This window comes from Epinephelus lanceolatus, chromosome 1, assembly GCF_041903045.1.
Source record: "Epinephelus lanceolatus isolate andai-2023 chromosome 1, ASM4190304v1, whole genome shotgun sequence".
NCBI lineage: Eukaryota > Metazoa > Chordata > Actinopteri > Perciformes > Serranidae > Epinephelus > Epinephelus lanceolatus.
In genome coordinates, this window is record NC_135734.1 from 33,253,521 (window position 1) to 33,267,049 (window position 13,529).

Below are 13,529 nucleotides of genomic sequence, written 5' to 3' on the forward strand. Positions count from 1 at the left end.
AAGTGAATTAAATTTACCGAATAAAATGTAACCTTTCTTGACTTTAACTCAATTCAATCCACTTCTATTTATTCCTGTAAGGGTGATTTTATGCAGCAGCTCACCACTTAGGTCAACAAATAAACACACAATAAATTGCAGAAGGAAGAAAAAAAAACTGTTAATTGCGAAGATTAACAATGAATTAAAGGCTGTAAACTAAAACCTGTTTGTGTAACTGGTAGTAAATAAATATAGATGTCTAAAAAACAAAACAAAAAACGACATAAGAAAATGTTAGTTACTGTAACACCAGCGCATAGGCTCACAAAATGGAAACTACATATTGACTGGCCGTTTTTTATTACATTGTTTTAGTGAGTCACACACATGAGACTGCAATAAATCAAGCTAATAAAAAATGTGTCAGGAGAGGTCAAGAAGCCATAAGCTTATTCAGCAGCCCTCCCCTTAATTTAGAGGTTCAGTGTGTAGGATTTAGGAGGCTATACTAGCTGAAATAAAATATAGTAAGTATGTTTTCTTTAGTATACCTTAAAATAAGACTCGTAGTGTTTTGCGTTACCACAGAATGAGCTGTTTATATCTAAATAGGTCTCTCTCTCCCTCCTTCACGCTTAACTGTCCTATCTATAAAGGCAAAAAATGCCCAAAAGATATCTTAAAAAAAAGGAAAAACACTTATGCGTAACATGAAACTGCTTTATTCCATGTTTTCATTGTTTTAATCACCTGTATTTTAAGTATAATGCATTACTTGTATATATATTACTTTATATATATCTTTATTTTACTACTTTAAGACACTGAATTGACAAACGGGCAACTTATTATATTACTGAATGATATCACACTGTACAGAAACAAATGAATAACCTAGTTGTAACCCATCATCTAGTCAACAGCTAATATTTAACCTGGTGGTAAAAAAAACAACAACACATACAGTGCCTTGAAATAAACTCCCTCATCTTATATCCCAAATCATAAACAAGGAGACAGAGAGACTCTAAAAATACACATGTAAACACAACCTCACACACCTCCTCAATGCTGCATGTGATGCTATTGGCGCCTAGGATACTGTATAGGGTCACCATGGCAACCCAGAGAGTCACCAACCAACAACAGACTTTCCTTAGATACCTTCCCCATGGGCCTGCAGTCTTGCTCCCCCAACAAACAGAGGTAGAGCTGGATGTCATCAATGAAACACTGGTGTAGTGAAATACAGCAACATGTTTTGGATTCATACGTGACCAATTACTGTATGTTTTGAGCTGTGATTTATTCATCAGGGCATAAATAAAAAATAAAAACATGCGTATGTACATCGAAGCAGTTGCTATGAATCAGCAAGACACTGTGCCTTATTTGTACCTTAAGATCCCAGTGATAGAGAATTGTTAGCAGTCACAAAACTTTGCATAGTACCAAACTGATTACACATTGATGACATTAGAAGGGACAGTTCACCCGAAAATCAAAAATGCATATTTTACCTCTTACCTGTAGTGCTGTTTATCAGTCTAGATTGTTTTGGTGTGAGCTGCTGAGTGTTGGAGATATCAGCTGTAGAGATGTCTGCCTTCTCATGAATACAATGGAATTAGATGGTATTCGGCTTGTGGTGCTCAGTGCAGCAAAAAATACATTTGAAAAACTCAACAGCAGTGTCTCTTTTCATAAATCATGACCCGGTTACTCAAGATAATCCACAGACCTTGTTGTGAGCAGTTTCATGTAGGAACTATTTTCTTTCTACCAAACTACACTTGCCAACTGTATCACTGCAAAGAAGGAAGCGTGCATTCACTGCGAGCTCACTGTAATCTTCATCAATGTGTCTGACAACAAACAATTCCACATATCTCTGCAGGTCATTCGGTGTCGTGCTGTGGGAGATGCTGACAGGAGAGGTGCCCTATAAGGACGTGGACTCCTCCGCTATCATCTGGGGAGTGGGCAACAACAGTCTGCATCTGCCTGTACCTGATGGCTGTCCAGACAGCTTCAAACTGCTGCTGAGGCAATGCTGGTGAGTAGAGGGGAGGGGAGGGAAGAAGGAGGCAGAGAGAAATGGAGAAAAGAGGGATGATATGAAAAAAGAAAGTTGAAGCCTCAGCACTGAGAATATATTGAATTTATAAGCTGTAGGAATGCTGAGAGAGTAAAAGTTGTCTATTTTATTAAGAGGAAACTCATTTTAACAGAGGAAAGGTAATTTTCTTCCATGTTTCTTGTAGGGACTCACCGAATAGTAGCTTTACTCGCAATGCTGACATTCGAATTCTTAATGAATACTTTAACAGCACCATAAATCACATGTATTCATTGAAGGCCCAGTGTGTAGGATTTAGGGGGATATACTTGCAGAAATGGAATATAATATAAAAAGTATGTTTTCTTTAGTGTCTAATCACCTGAAGTGGTGTTTATGTCACCATACAATGCGCCATTAATATCTTTATTGGGAGCGGTCCTCTTTCTATGAGTACACCATGTTCCTACAGTAGCCCACAGTGGACAAACCAAACACTGGCTCTAGATGGGATTATTTGTGCTTTATTTATTCAGTGTTTTTGCTGATTTTAATCACCTGGTCCATTTGTTTTGGAGAGGAGGAAACCTCTGTGCATCATTCAGCTCCGTGTAAAAACCTGCTGAATGTCTGGATCTTAAGTTATTAGAGAGAAAAGGTGAGCACAATTTTGCAGCCGCTAGGCTAGTGTCGCATCTCTGAAAGGTTTTAATCACCTAGGGTCTCATTTATAAAACAATGCGTAGGATCCATACTAAAAATATACATAGACACAAAACCAAAAAATGGTGTGCACAAAAAATATTTGACAGTTTCTACAACCAGGCCGTCTCCAAAATGTTCATAAGCATGGGTCAAAGTTTCTCCCATCAAGTCTGTTTTTATAGATCACAAGAGGTGGTGTATGCCTCTTTCAGGCCTCGTTTTGTGCATATGCAATATTTATAAATGAGACCCCTGGTCCATTTGTTTTGTAGAGGAGGAGACGTCTGCAGATGATTTAGCTCCTGGTAAAAACCTCCTGAGCAATAAACACTGAAGCTGCTTGCAATCTGTAGTCCTCACCACTTGATGCCACTAAATCCCCCTTGATTTTACACACTGCTCCTTTAAAGAAAGTGAATTTGACAATAAAAAAGGACAAACTCATTTATTCCAATGAATTACTTAATTCAAATTGTGTTTGAATGAACATCGTTTTCAAGGATTTTTTATTTTTTATTCATGGTGATGACATCATAAAATATGACGACAGACGTTCAAGCTTCATTCAAAAATTTCAATAGAAGCTTCAAAAAGATATTCAGTACAGCCCTAGTTTTTTTTTTCATCTCTGACAAAACATTTGTCGAAATTGTCCACAGGAACTGCAAGCCAAGAAACAGGCCTTCATTCCGACAGATTCTCCTGCATCTGGACATCGCCTCAGCAGATATCTTATCGACTCCACAAGAAACCTACTTTCAGTCTCAGGTAAGCTTCCTTTATCTCTGCCAGCAGTCAGAAGCTACTTTGATATCCTAGTGATGGGTAAAACTTGATTTAATTACATTTTTAGACAGACAGTTTAGACAGTACAGAGAAAGGCAGAGACAGAAAAGGAGGATGACGTCAAACAGCACCTAATTCACAGTCTTGTTCAAACACTGTATGTGTACAATTAAGAAAAATATGATTAAGAACCGTAATTTCTCAAGTCACAGTCTCCCTTATCAAATAGATATAATAAATAGACATCAGATGAGGTATACATATGCTATATATGTCTCTTCCTCCTGTCAACAGTGGCCAGTATCTCCAATAGTCATTTTGCTGTCACCCCGCTGCCATTTGTTTCCAGTCTGCTGCAGTAACTGCAGGCAGTGCAGCTGCACCGGGGGCCCCAGGCCTCTCGGGAGCCCTCTAATAATACCTGTCCTCTCAGTCACAACATATTATTGCTTTCTTGGTCTTTGTTCTTTGTCACATGTGAGACATTTTTTGACCTTCTTTATATCAAAGCGTGATGGAGAAGGTCTGTGTGATTGAGAGGGAGGGTGTGCCCGTGATAGGGTGGGGGATGGGTGGGGGGTCAGGCCAATGACAAATATGTACGACCACTGCGAGCCCACACAGATGAAGGACAGGAGAGGTATAATTGTGTGGAAGATATGTCTTTACTCAGCCGTGCAGAACCACAGATCCATTTATAACTCAAGCGTGTATAATTGTGAGGCACACAAGCACACAAACTGAATAAGATTTCATTTCCCCTTCGCAACAGCCCACCGCCTCTTCCTTCTTTTATACCTCATGATGCAAAATACAAACCTCTTTCACTCTCTCCACTTATCCTTGATCCTTTATTTCTCCCTGTTCCCCTTCCCTCCCACTGCAGCCCTCCCCAGTTTCTCTCCTCTCTGCCCCATAATGGATTTTTCTTGTGACGTTAGAAAGAAGTATTTGCTGTTGGAGTGTATTGATTGCTTTAATGGTAGGGCGCAGAGAGCAAAGAGAGAGGAGAAAGAGGGGACTGGAGGCATAGAAGAGTGCACACAAGAGTCCATTAGCTTAATAAGAAGAGCATCATTCATGCACAGAAAGAAATACACACACACACACACACCAGTGGTGCACACACATGCATGGACGTGCACAGGCTCATATATCAGACTTCCTTTGTCCTTTGATATGACAGGTATCAGATAACAGCTGTCACGCTCCGCTGTGTACAAGAAAATGCCCACGCTGCATCTTTTTTTGTGCTCATGTCATGTCGGTTCATGTTCAGTTCGCTCCTTGTGTATTGATCATCATCCGACAGCTTAATGGGTTCTGTTGCACACGAACCCTCGGTCGCTCTGCAAATTAAGAGCTTTTTTACTCTATCAAGGTGCAACGGAGTTTATTCTCAATATTGATATCATTTGTTGTTGATATAATTACTCAAATGAAGTCTAGTCATACTTTATTATCCCAGTGAAACACACAGGAAATGGCAGCAGTTTCGAAAAGCACAGTGCGCACACAGAGTGGATTATCCATTAATTGGAAGGCCAGTGGTTCAATCCCCAGCTCCTGGGGTGCAGCATCTTGAGCAAGATACTGCAGCATCTTGAGCAAGATACTGAACCCCAATTTGCTCCTGGTGGCTGTTCCATTGGTGTGTGAGTGTGTTAAAAACTGAGTAGCAGGTGGCACCTTGTATGGTAGCCTCAGCCACCAGTGTATGAATGTGTGTTTGAATGGTTAATGTGACTACTATACAAGAGTCTGGCGCTATACAAGTGCTGGTCCATTACCATTTACCATGTTTGAATATACTGGGGGGGATGTGTCGTTCCCAGTATATATTATAATTACTGCCTTGAGTTACAGGCTTGAGAGTAGAAGCATTGATCATTGTAGTAGTGGTGGCAGTAGTAATATCAGAAGATGCCATTTGTAGTTTTAAATTATCTGAACCCTTTTAACCACAGACACTCTTTTGCTTGTCGGCATCAATACAGTTTTTATTATTGTACCTGTAAAATGGTGAAACATTCAGTGACTGTAAGTCATTAATACGTGCTCTAATGGATCTGTTTTATGTGTCTCACCAGGCGGAGTGGAGGGACGAGGTGAGGCACCACTTTGAGAAGATCAAATCCGAGGGGACGTGTCTTCACAGGCTGGACGAGGAGCTGATCAAACGACGCAGGGAGGAACTCAGGTTAGCAAAGACATTATAACATGGACACATAAAGAGGATGAACATCTTGATATACAGATGTGGAGATATATAGAGAATCGCTACACCACTTACAAAGATACAAGGATAAACTAACTATTAATAAATCAAACAATTATGTTAGTAGATAAATGTATTAAAGCCCTTCTCCCTCTCCACACAGACATGCGCTGGACATCAGGGAGCACTACGAGAGGAAGCTGGAGAGAGCCAACAATCTCTACATGGAGCTCAACGCCATCATGCTGCAGCTGGAAATCAAAGAGAAAGAACTGCACAAGTATGAAAATTATCCACTGATTTACAGTACCTATAAACCCCTCGGAAGTTTTCATGCTTTATTGCTTTGCGACATTCAGTCAAAGGGAATTTAATGGGGCTTTTGGCACTGATCAACAGTTAAACAGGTCTCTACAAAGTACTCCAAATTAATTAGAAACATAAAATACAAAATACTTGTTTGCATAAGTATGCCCTTTGCACATTTGGACATTTTCCTAATTTCTCTTTGCCAAATACTCAACTCCTGTCAGAGTGGAAAGCCTTTTACAAGTCCAGCCAAAGTAACACATGTAAGTCATTTTCTAGTTAGCGTAAAATGTATGGCACTGTAGCAACAGGAAAACTAGGGTTGTAATTATTCAAATACTTTGCACTAATAGCTTTATCCATCAACATTAGTTAAGCAGTGTTTTTGTAATGGGAGAGCAGGGAAAAGGTCATCCGTGATGTGAAATGAGGGGCCATTACACCCAGTCACACAGGGCCACTACATGTAACAAAGTGCTCTCTTATGCCACACTGAGTATCCATTGACATCCATTAAACAAGTATTGGCTCTGTGTTTAAACATCAGGAGGGAGCAGTCACTGGACAAGAAGTACCCCGGCTGCTTCAAGCACCACAGCTCCAGACAGTCGGCCTCCTCCAACTCCATGGAGAAGCTCATGAAGAAACGCAACGTACCTCAGAAGCTGCCTTCACACAGCAAGAGGTGAGACGGCGAGGAGTTATTTAAATGTGCAGCGTTAATTTGTGGATGTTCTGATCAAGTTGCCCTTGAATATATGTATGTGCGCTCCTCCCACTTTGTTTTGTGACTGCTGCAGCAATTTCCCTCAGGATAAATAGAGTTTAATCTATCTTATCTCGAATGTTATGTAGTATCCAAGGCAATGTTAAAGGTGCCAGTCTATAGCTTATTATTGTCAACAAATCCAATGAAGAGACCAACACCAACAATAAATCGAGCCTTCTAACAAGTATTTCTTGTGTTTCCTGTGCAGAAACTACTAAAACCACACTGTTGAACTGGGTGCTCACTAGTGCACCAAACCCACAGTTTGAAATAGGCCCCAATAAATACGCTATTTACTCCTATTAGAGTAATGTTTGTTATAAACAGGGCTGCTGCTGGCCATTTGTGTGCTCAAAGCAAAACTGCTTTGTGGTTCCTCCCCTTCTTTTGGCTTTTTTCCAACGTAGGATATTTAATTAGTAAAAGTAGAAGCAGTAAATGAACATTGAAATTAATTTGCCCCATCATAGCTTCACGTCGGCATCCCCTACATACAACCAACAATTGCAACACCTACACAGACTGAGACTGTGGACTATTGCATGCAGTGTTTTTGTGCGTTATTAATAACTTAGAACGCTGCTTTGTCACTTTTTGACCCACCTGCCTGAAGCACTGTCCCTGGTACTGAATGAAGCAGAGGAGAGACAGACATATCACATCACTTAGGTTCAGCCATGCTCGCTTTCTGTGATGGTAATGTAAATTGCGGCCCAAATTCTATTTGTTTCATCACCGGACACAGGACAACGTCTGATGCCATCGTTAATTGATGTAGAATACTGATGACAGATGACTTTGATATTTTGTTGGTTTTAAGCTGTGTTGTTAAGTAACCAAAATCCAACGTCTTCCAAATGTCTCATGCCAACATCATCTTCACATAGACTACCACCATTTGGTCGTATGGTATAAAGAACAAACCACAGCATCTGCAAAACGTCATGTTAACATCTAGACAACGTGAAATTCTATGTCGTTAGATGTTTTAAATATCATCAACCTGATTTTCATTCAAATCAAAATTGAATGCCTAACGGACATAAGAGGTCAACGTCTTTCTGACGTCAGTTTGACGTCTGGTGCCAGCAGAGCTTGTAACTATGCACAGAATAATGACAGGGAAATTAAATTTTGGTTAACGAGGGGGAGACAGAGCAGGAGAGCTACCTGGCATGGACAGAAAGACACATTCTACTTTTCATTCATTTTAATTCATAATTAATTTTATTATTTAACGCAGTTATGTATATCACATTGCCTATAATGGTCTAAATGTGTCTATTGTAGTTTTGATTCAAATTTAAATAGTTCATTATTATGATTACTGAACATTAGCTGTTTTGGTGCCCCCTCTAGCACTTGATGCCCTACACACAATCAGTGTTGAGCCTGTACTAATGGGCTGAAGACTTAGTGACACAAACGGGATAAAGGTGTTCAAAGTATTCACAGTGAATTTATTGACAATAACAAAATTAAAGAATATCACCAGCCTTATCCTTCAATTTAAAAAGTGAAGAGTGCACAACATGAACTAGCATCTGTCCGGCAATAAATATATTTAAAAGTTATTTTTTTCCTCCTGTTTAATATTTGTTCTGTCCCTGTCCTCTCCAGGCCAGACTTACTAAAGTCAGAGGTCATCCTCCCCAAACTGGACTCTTCCATGACCCAGGTCACAATCCCCAACAAGGGCTCTACCTCCCCCGGCCGCTCACGCCGAGGAAAACCCCGCTACAGGAAGGCTGGTAAAGGCAGCAGCGGGGACTTGGCTCAGCTGAAAGCCACACTCTCCTCTTCATTAGCCATGGTCAACGCCACCTCATCTGTTCCCAGCAGCAAGCAGCATCTAGACCCCAGTGCGGCCCTCAGAGGCCTGCAGCACGATCTGCTGCTCAAGAAGATGTACTCCTCAAGCCCGGATCTCATTTCAACCACATTGGAGGCTGAAGGCCGGAGGAAGGGGCAGGTCGGGCCGGGGCTGGACAGAGCGGGCAGCCAGAGCGCCTCAGCTGGGCTGGGGGAGAGCAGAAGGACTGGAGGGCAGGAGGAGGGGCCGGATGTGGGTGTAGGGACTGACGACCTGGCAGAAACACCTCCACGCAGTGACACGCCCAGCGAGGATGCAGCTTCTATCCCGTTCTCCAGTAGCCCTGACTCACCGTGCGGCAGGGGAGCGGCTGCAGGGAGGGCGTCTGTGCTCGGGAACTCTCGTGTTTCTCATGAGGGTGAGGAGAAGGAGGAGGGGACGGTGATCACACGCTCACCAAGGAGTCAGCGCCTCACTCCTGCAGCACTGCTCTACAGGGCAGCAGTCACACGCAGTCAGGTGAGACTTTAACAGCATTGTTTAGGACACAATGAGACAAGGCAGCGTCTAATCCTAGCCCAGTTTCATGAAATCATTTTGACTTAAGTTCTGCAACCTCACTGCTAGATGCCACTAAATCTTACACACTGGACCTTTAATTAGCTGTGAGAGGCTGCACTGGTCCAAATCAGCACCTGCAGAGATGTCAAACAAGAGAAAAATGCTGCTGTGATGATTTAATGTATTTGCTTTAATAATTGCCACTAACTAAGTCCAGATAGTCAAAACATTGTGGTCTGTAATTTGCTGAATATAATTGCCACCACTCCATTAGGTACAGTCCTCATTTTTATGCTACAAATACGGATAACACACGCACACAAAAAAACCCCACACAGAGTGCGTTGGATGTTTAAGTGGTTAATTACAGGCCACTTAATTAGTGGTTACTGCCACCTGTGCCTTTGTCAGTAGCTGTAGTTGCAACTTCAGTTTTCTGTTTAATACATTAACTGAGGGTATTTGCATGTTTCATAAGTTAGAGATAAGTGATGGACATGTTTAAGTAGCCAAAGACATTGATGATTCAGTCGTCCCCAAACCTCAGTAACTTTGGCTCCCTCAAAGTGGCACCATGTACAGTTTGTACCCAGGGTGTCTTCAGGGTCGTATCTTACCAGACAGCTCAGGAATCTTGGCAGGAATGAGGGTAGTTAATGCACACCAAAACAGGGAATTGCTGGGTTTCATACATGCTGTTAATTTTCTCCACAGAGACGTGGGGTGTCATCAGAGGAAGAGGAAGGAGAAGTGGACAGCGAAGTGGAGTTGCCAAGGAGACGGTACGAGTTGTTAAGCACACTGAATATAATTATTGAAGATCCACTTTATTTACATTTCCATCTGCGCACCCATATAAAACAGTTCATTTTCATCTTCCTAACACAATGAGAAATTTACATTTTAAACACGTGTGGGCGTGCAGGGCCTTTAACACACAGTATGTGAATATTAGCAGCACACAATGAAGTGTGATCCTTATATTTATAATATAATGCCACATGTGGCTGAAGAGACAGAAACGAAAGCATTGTTGTAACTTAAAGTGGTATTTTTCAACCTGAACTTGTTTTTCGACTCCTAAGCAACTCCTCGAAACAACAATTTTTGGAACTGGCCCAGTATTGAGGGGGAGCGCTGCAACCACGGCCGCAAAACTGGCTGCAGTTTAACCACTCAGGGCAGGTGCACCCATTCAGTTTACGTCCATTAAAAGTGCTTGTTTTTGCCATTAACAGGCTCAGATTGTTATAATGAGTGTCTTACAAAATACGGAAAGGACACTACAGAGAAATTAAATGTTTTTTTTTTTCCATACCTTTTCACTCGTTCCAGTCTGTTTTGTGTCCAAGTGTCCAAGGAGAAATGTCATTGAAATCTCACATGATTTGACTTAATGCAGGAAGAAAAAAATGGAGAGAGGAGTGCCAGGAAGAGTATGTTGTGTTGAAGTACAGAGAGCATATCTAAGTCTTATCCAAACTAACTTAAATGTCAATGTCATCTTTTTTCATCCATCATTTCTCTCTTTAAATGCAGAAACACCATTAAAAATAGAGAATGTTTGTCAATATACTGTATTTTTCTCTTTCCTATTACATTACCAGGCGTCCCGTGAGCATGAGTAAGTGCCAGTCCCTGTCCACCTTCAGCTCAGAGAACTTGTCGGTCTCAGACGGCGAGGAGGGAAACACCACCGACCACTCCCACAGTGGCACACCGGACGTCGTCAGCACCAACACCGACGAGCGTCTGGACGACAAGAGCGACGACTTGCTGTCTCAGGGCTCGGAGATTCCCGCCGACCCGTCTGACCCGACCCAGCTGGGCTCTGACGGGCTGTCTGAGAAGGAAGCTATTCTTAGACAAGTCAAGACCCAGCTCGCTAGTAACGACCATAATTACGAGGTAGGCAGCAGAGAGCGAATAAAAGGGGAATGCATGATATGGATTAATATATAGGGACATAGAGATATTACTAATAGATACTAAGATGCAGATAATAGATCAGGATCGAAATTTTGTGGTCAGAATGATGCTTGTATATCAGTTACTCACCCTGTGTTGTTTTGGAGGCTAGTAAAAAGTGCATTACAGTAGTCACGTCGGCTTGAAATAAAGGCAATCAATTTCTTGGCATCTTTTTCATTCAGAAATGGTCGTACCTTATGTACAAATGATCATTTTGTGGGTGAAGTACTTCCTTTAAAGACTCTCTTACTGTTCTAACTCAGATGATTTGTGTTTTTGCTTCACACCAGGGCCTGTATGACGACTCAGACTGTGACAGCGCAGAGCTGGACCACTCAGGCAGTGCAGAGCCCAGCCAACCACCAGCCAACTGGTGAAAATCTGACACCTCAACCTACTCAAAACTCCTGCCGATCGGCCTGTGAATGTCTCTTTTATTCTGAAAGACAGAGTCATGATCGGGGACATTGCAGAGAGGCCTGTATCCGTTATCACAAGCAGGAACATAAAACAAATCCTCAGTGAGTGGTGTCAAATCCTGGGGAAAAAACACAGGCAGAAAATCCCATTTCATTTGAGATAAATGCATCACAGTGATGTGAAACTGAATTGGGGCACTAGCCGAGCTGACGGAGCAGCAGCCACCACAGCAACTGGCCCAAGATCAGCTTTGCAAAAACACCTCAGCGTCAGAAGCCTCGGTCAAAGAGGTCATCCACAGGACTGTCTATTAATGTCTCTCATCATCTTCCATGTCAATATTTTTACCTCCGTTAGGAAAATGTGTCATGTTACATTACATTGTGTCATATGAGAACATCTAAGATCCTATCAGGGCGTCATTATATTTTATGTCTTTATTATCAACATCACCAGGACTGTCACTGATGTTGCTGCTTGCACTTACTTTATGAAATGATTTCCTCGTGATCATCGTGTCATATTGCATTTCCACTCAAAACGTTATGCACTGACTAATTTATTCTTATTTTACAGCGAATTCATTGACATTCTTTACAAAAAAAACACGTTTACATTTTTTATTTATATTTATGTCATGGATTACGTTTCCATTTTCTACTCCTGCGTTTTAATATCAGTGTAAATATGTGATGTTGTAAAATGAACAAATTTTTAAAATGTGAGATTGTATAATTTAAAGGTGCTGATGTTTCTAATTAGGTGGCGCTATTCTATTTGAACCTCAAAAAAGCTTATGGTAGGAGGATGTACTGTAGCTGCTGTTTATGTCTGAGCATCGAAACACAGATATAAAGAGGAACGTGTGAACAAAGAAAAAGCAATATGTCTGCTCTGGTACAGCTGAGTTCATTCAGGACTGATGGGCTTTTTTTATTAGTATTGCAGTGTTTACTGTATTAAAATGCAATACCAGTTTGAAAATCCCTCTCTGAGCATCTAGGGGTGTATATAGCATCAGAAAAGCATGCCTGTGATAAAGTACAATGTTTGTGACTCAGATCAAAATGAAATATTAGATCCATGCAGCAGGAGAAAGACTGTAGATTTCTGACAGCGACTGAAGGTACATGGATGACAGGGACACAAAACATCAAAATGGATCTCAGAATAACTGAGAATGATCACATTCATGGTTTTCTGCTTTCTCTCAGTTCTACCACATAATGTTTGCAGTGTACCAGCACAGAGGAGCTGATTAGTGTTTAGATTATTTTGGGGAAAACTTAACGATGTGGCTCATTTAGTCAAACATCCTTTTCTCGTGTTGTTTTAGTACGTACATCACAGAGAAATCACAGGTTTATCTGTGGCAGGAGACTTCAGCTCAGTGTTGTAGTACTTAATATCATACTTAGTCTCAAGACCACTTTTTGAAGGCAGCGGTTGGACCAAGTCATTGTTGTGCAAGACTCAAGTCAAGACATGCAAGTCCCAAGTCAAGTCCTAAATCAAGACTGGCAAGTTCCAAGTCATAAAGTTTGAGTCTCGAGTCCTCAACAAGTCATAATGCACTCTTCACAAAATGTAATGCCGTTTTAACAAAGAAATAATATATGTATATACAATATACAAAAAAAAATTACTACTACTACTTGTTTTGCTTACTGCAGTATTTTTTTTTTAAATTGACCACCACATAGTTTTTTGTACATGAACAGAATTATCTTTGGTATTATTTTTACTAACTAGCGCTCAGTAACATAACTTCTCCAACGTTCTCTCCTGCAACTTGATTGGATGCTGTAAAAAAAAAAACGAAAAGGTTGATATGGGATTTCAGTGTCGACTTGCTGGGAATGAGTAGCATTTAGTTAATTGATTCAGAAAATGAAGGGAATCACAACATACTTTTTAATCTTTGGATCTGGGCAAA

The 13,529-nt window shown here is 41.0% G+C and overlaps 1 protein-coding gene across 2 annotated transcripts in view; it reads left to right on the top strand.

The window, feature by feature from the left end:
• The window catches only part of LOC117257283 (mitogen-activated protein kinase kinase kinase 12-like), a 36,632-nt gene extending 23,429 nt beyond the window's left edge, over nucleotides 1-13,203 (top strand). For both annotated transcript variants that reach the window (XM_033627359.2, XM_033627358.2), the window contains exons 6-14: nucleotides 1,880-2,038; nucleotides 3,406-3,514; nucleotides 5,623-5,732; nucleotides 5,914-6,030; nucleotides 6,607-6,744; nucleotides 8,449-9,160; nucleotides 9,917-9,984; nucleotides 10,810-11,110; nucleotides 11,464-13,203. In XM_033627359.2, the coding sequence (XP_033483250.1) occupies nucleotides 1,880-2,038; nucleotides 3,406-3,514; nucleotides 5,623-5,732; nucleotides 5,914-6,030; nucleotides 6,607-6,744; nucleotides 8,449-9,160; nucleotides 9,917-9,984; nucleotides 10,810-11,110; nucleotides 11,464-11,550 (1,801 nt within the window). In that variant the 3' untranslated portion in view covers nucleotides 11,551-13,203. The remainder of the gene's footprint in view (nucleotides 1-1,879; nucleotides 2,039-3,405; nucleotides 3,515-5,622; nucleotides 5,733-5,913; nucleotides 6,031-6,606; nucleotides 6,745-8,448; nucleotides 9,161-9,916; nucleotides 9,985-10,809; nucleotides 11,111-11,463) is intronic.
• Nucleotides 13,204-13,529: the final 326 nt, after the last annotated feature.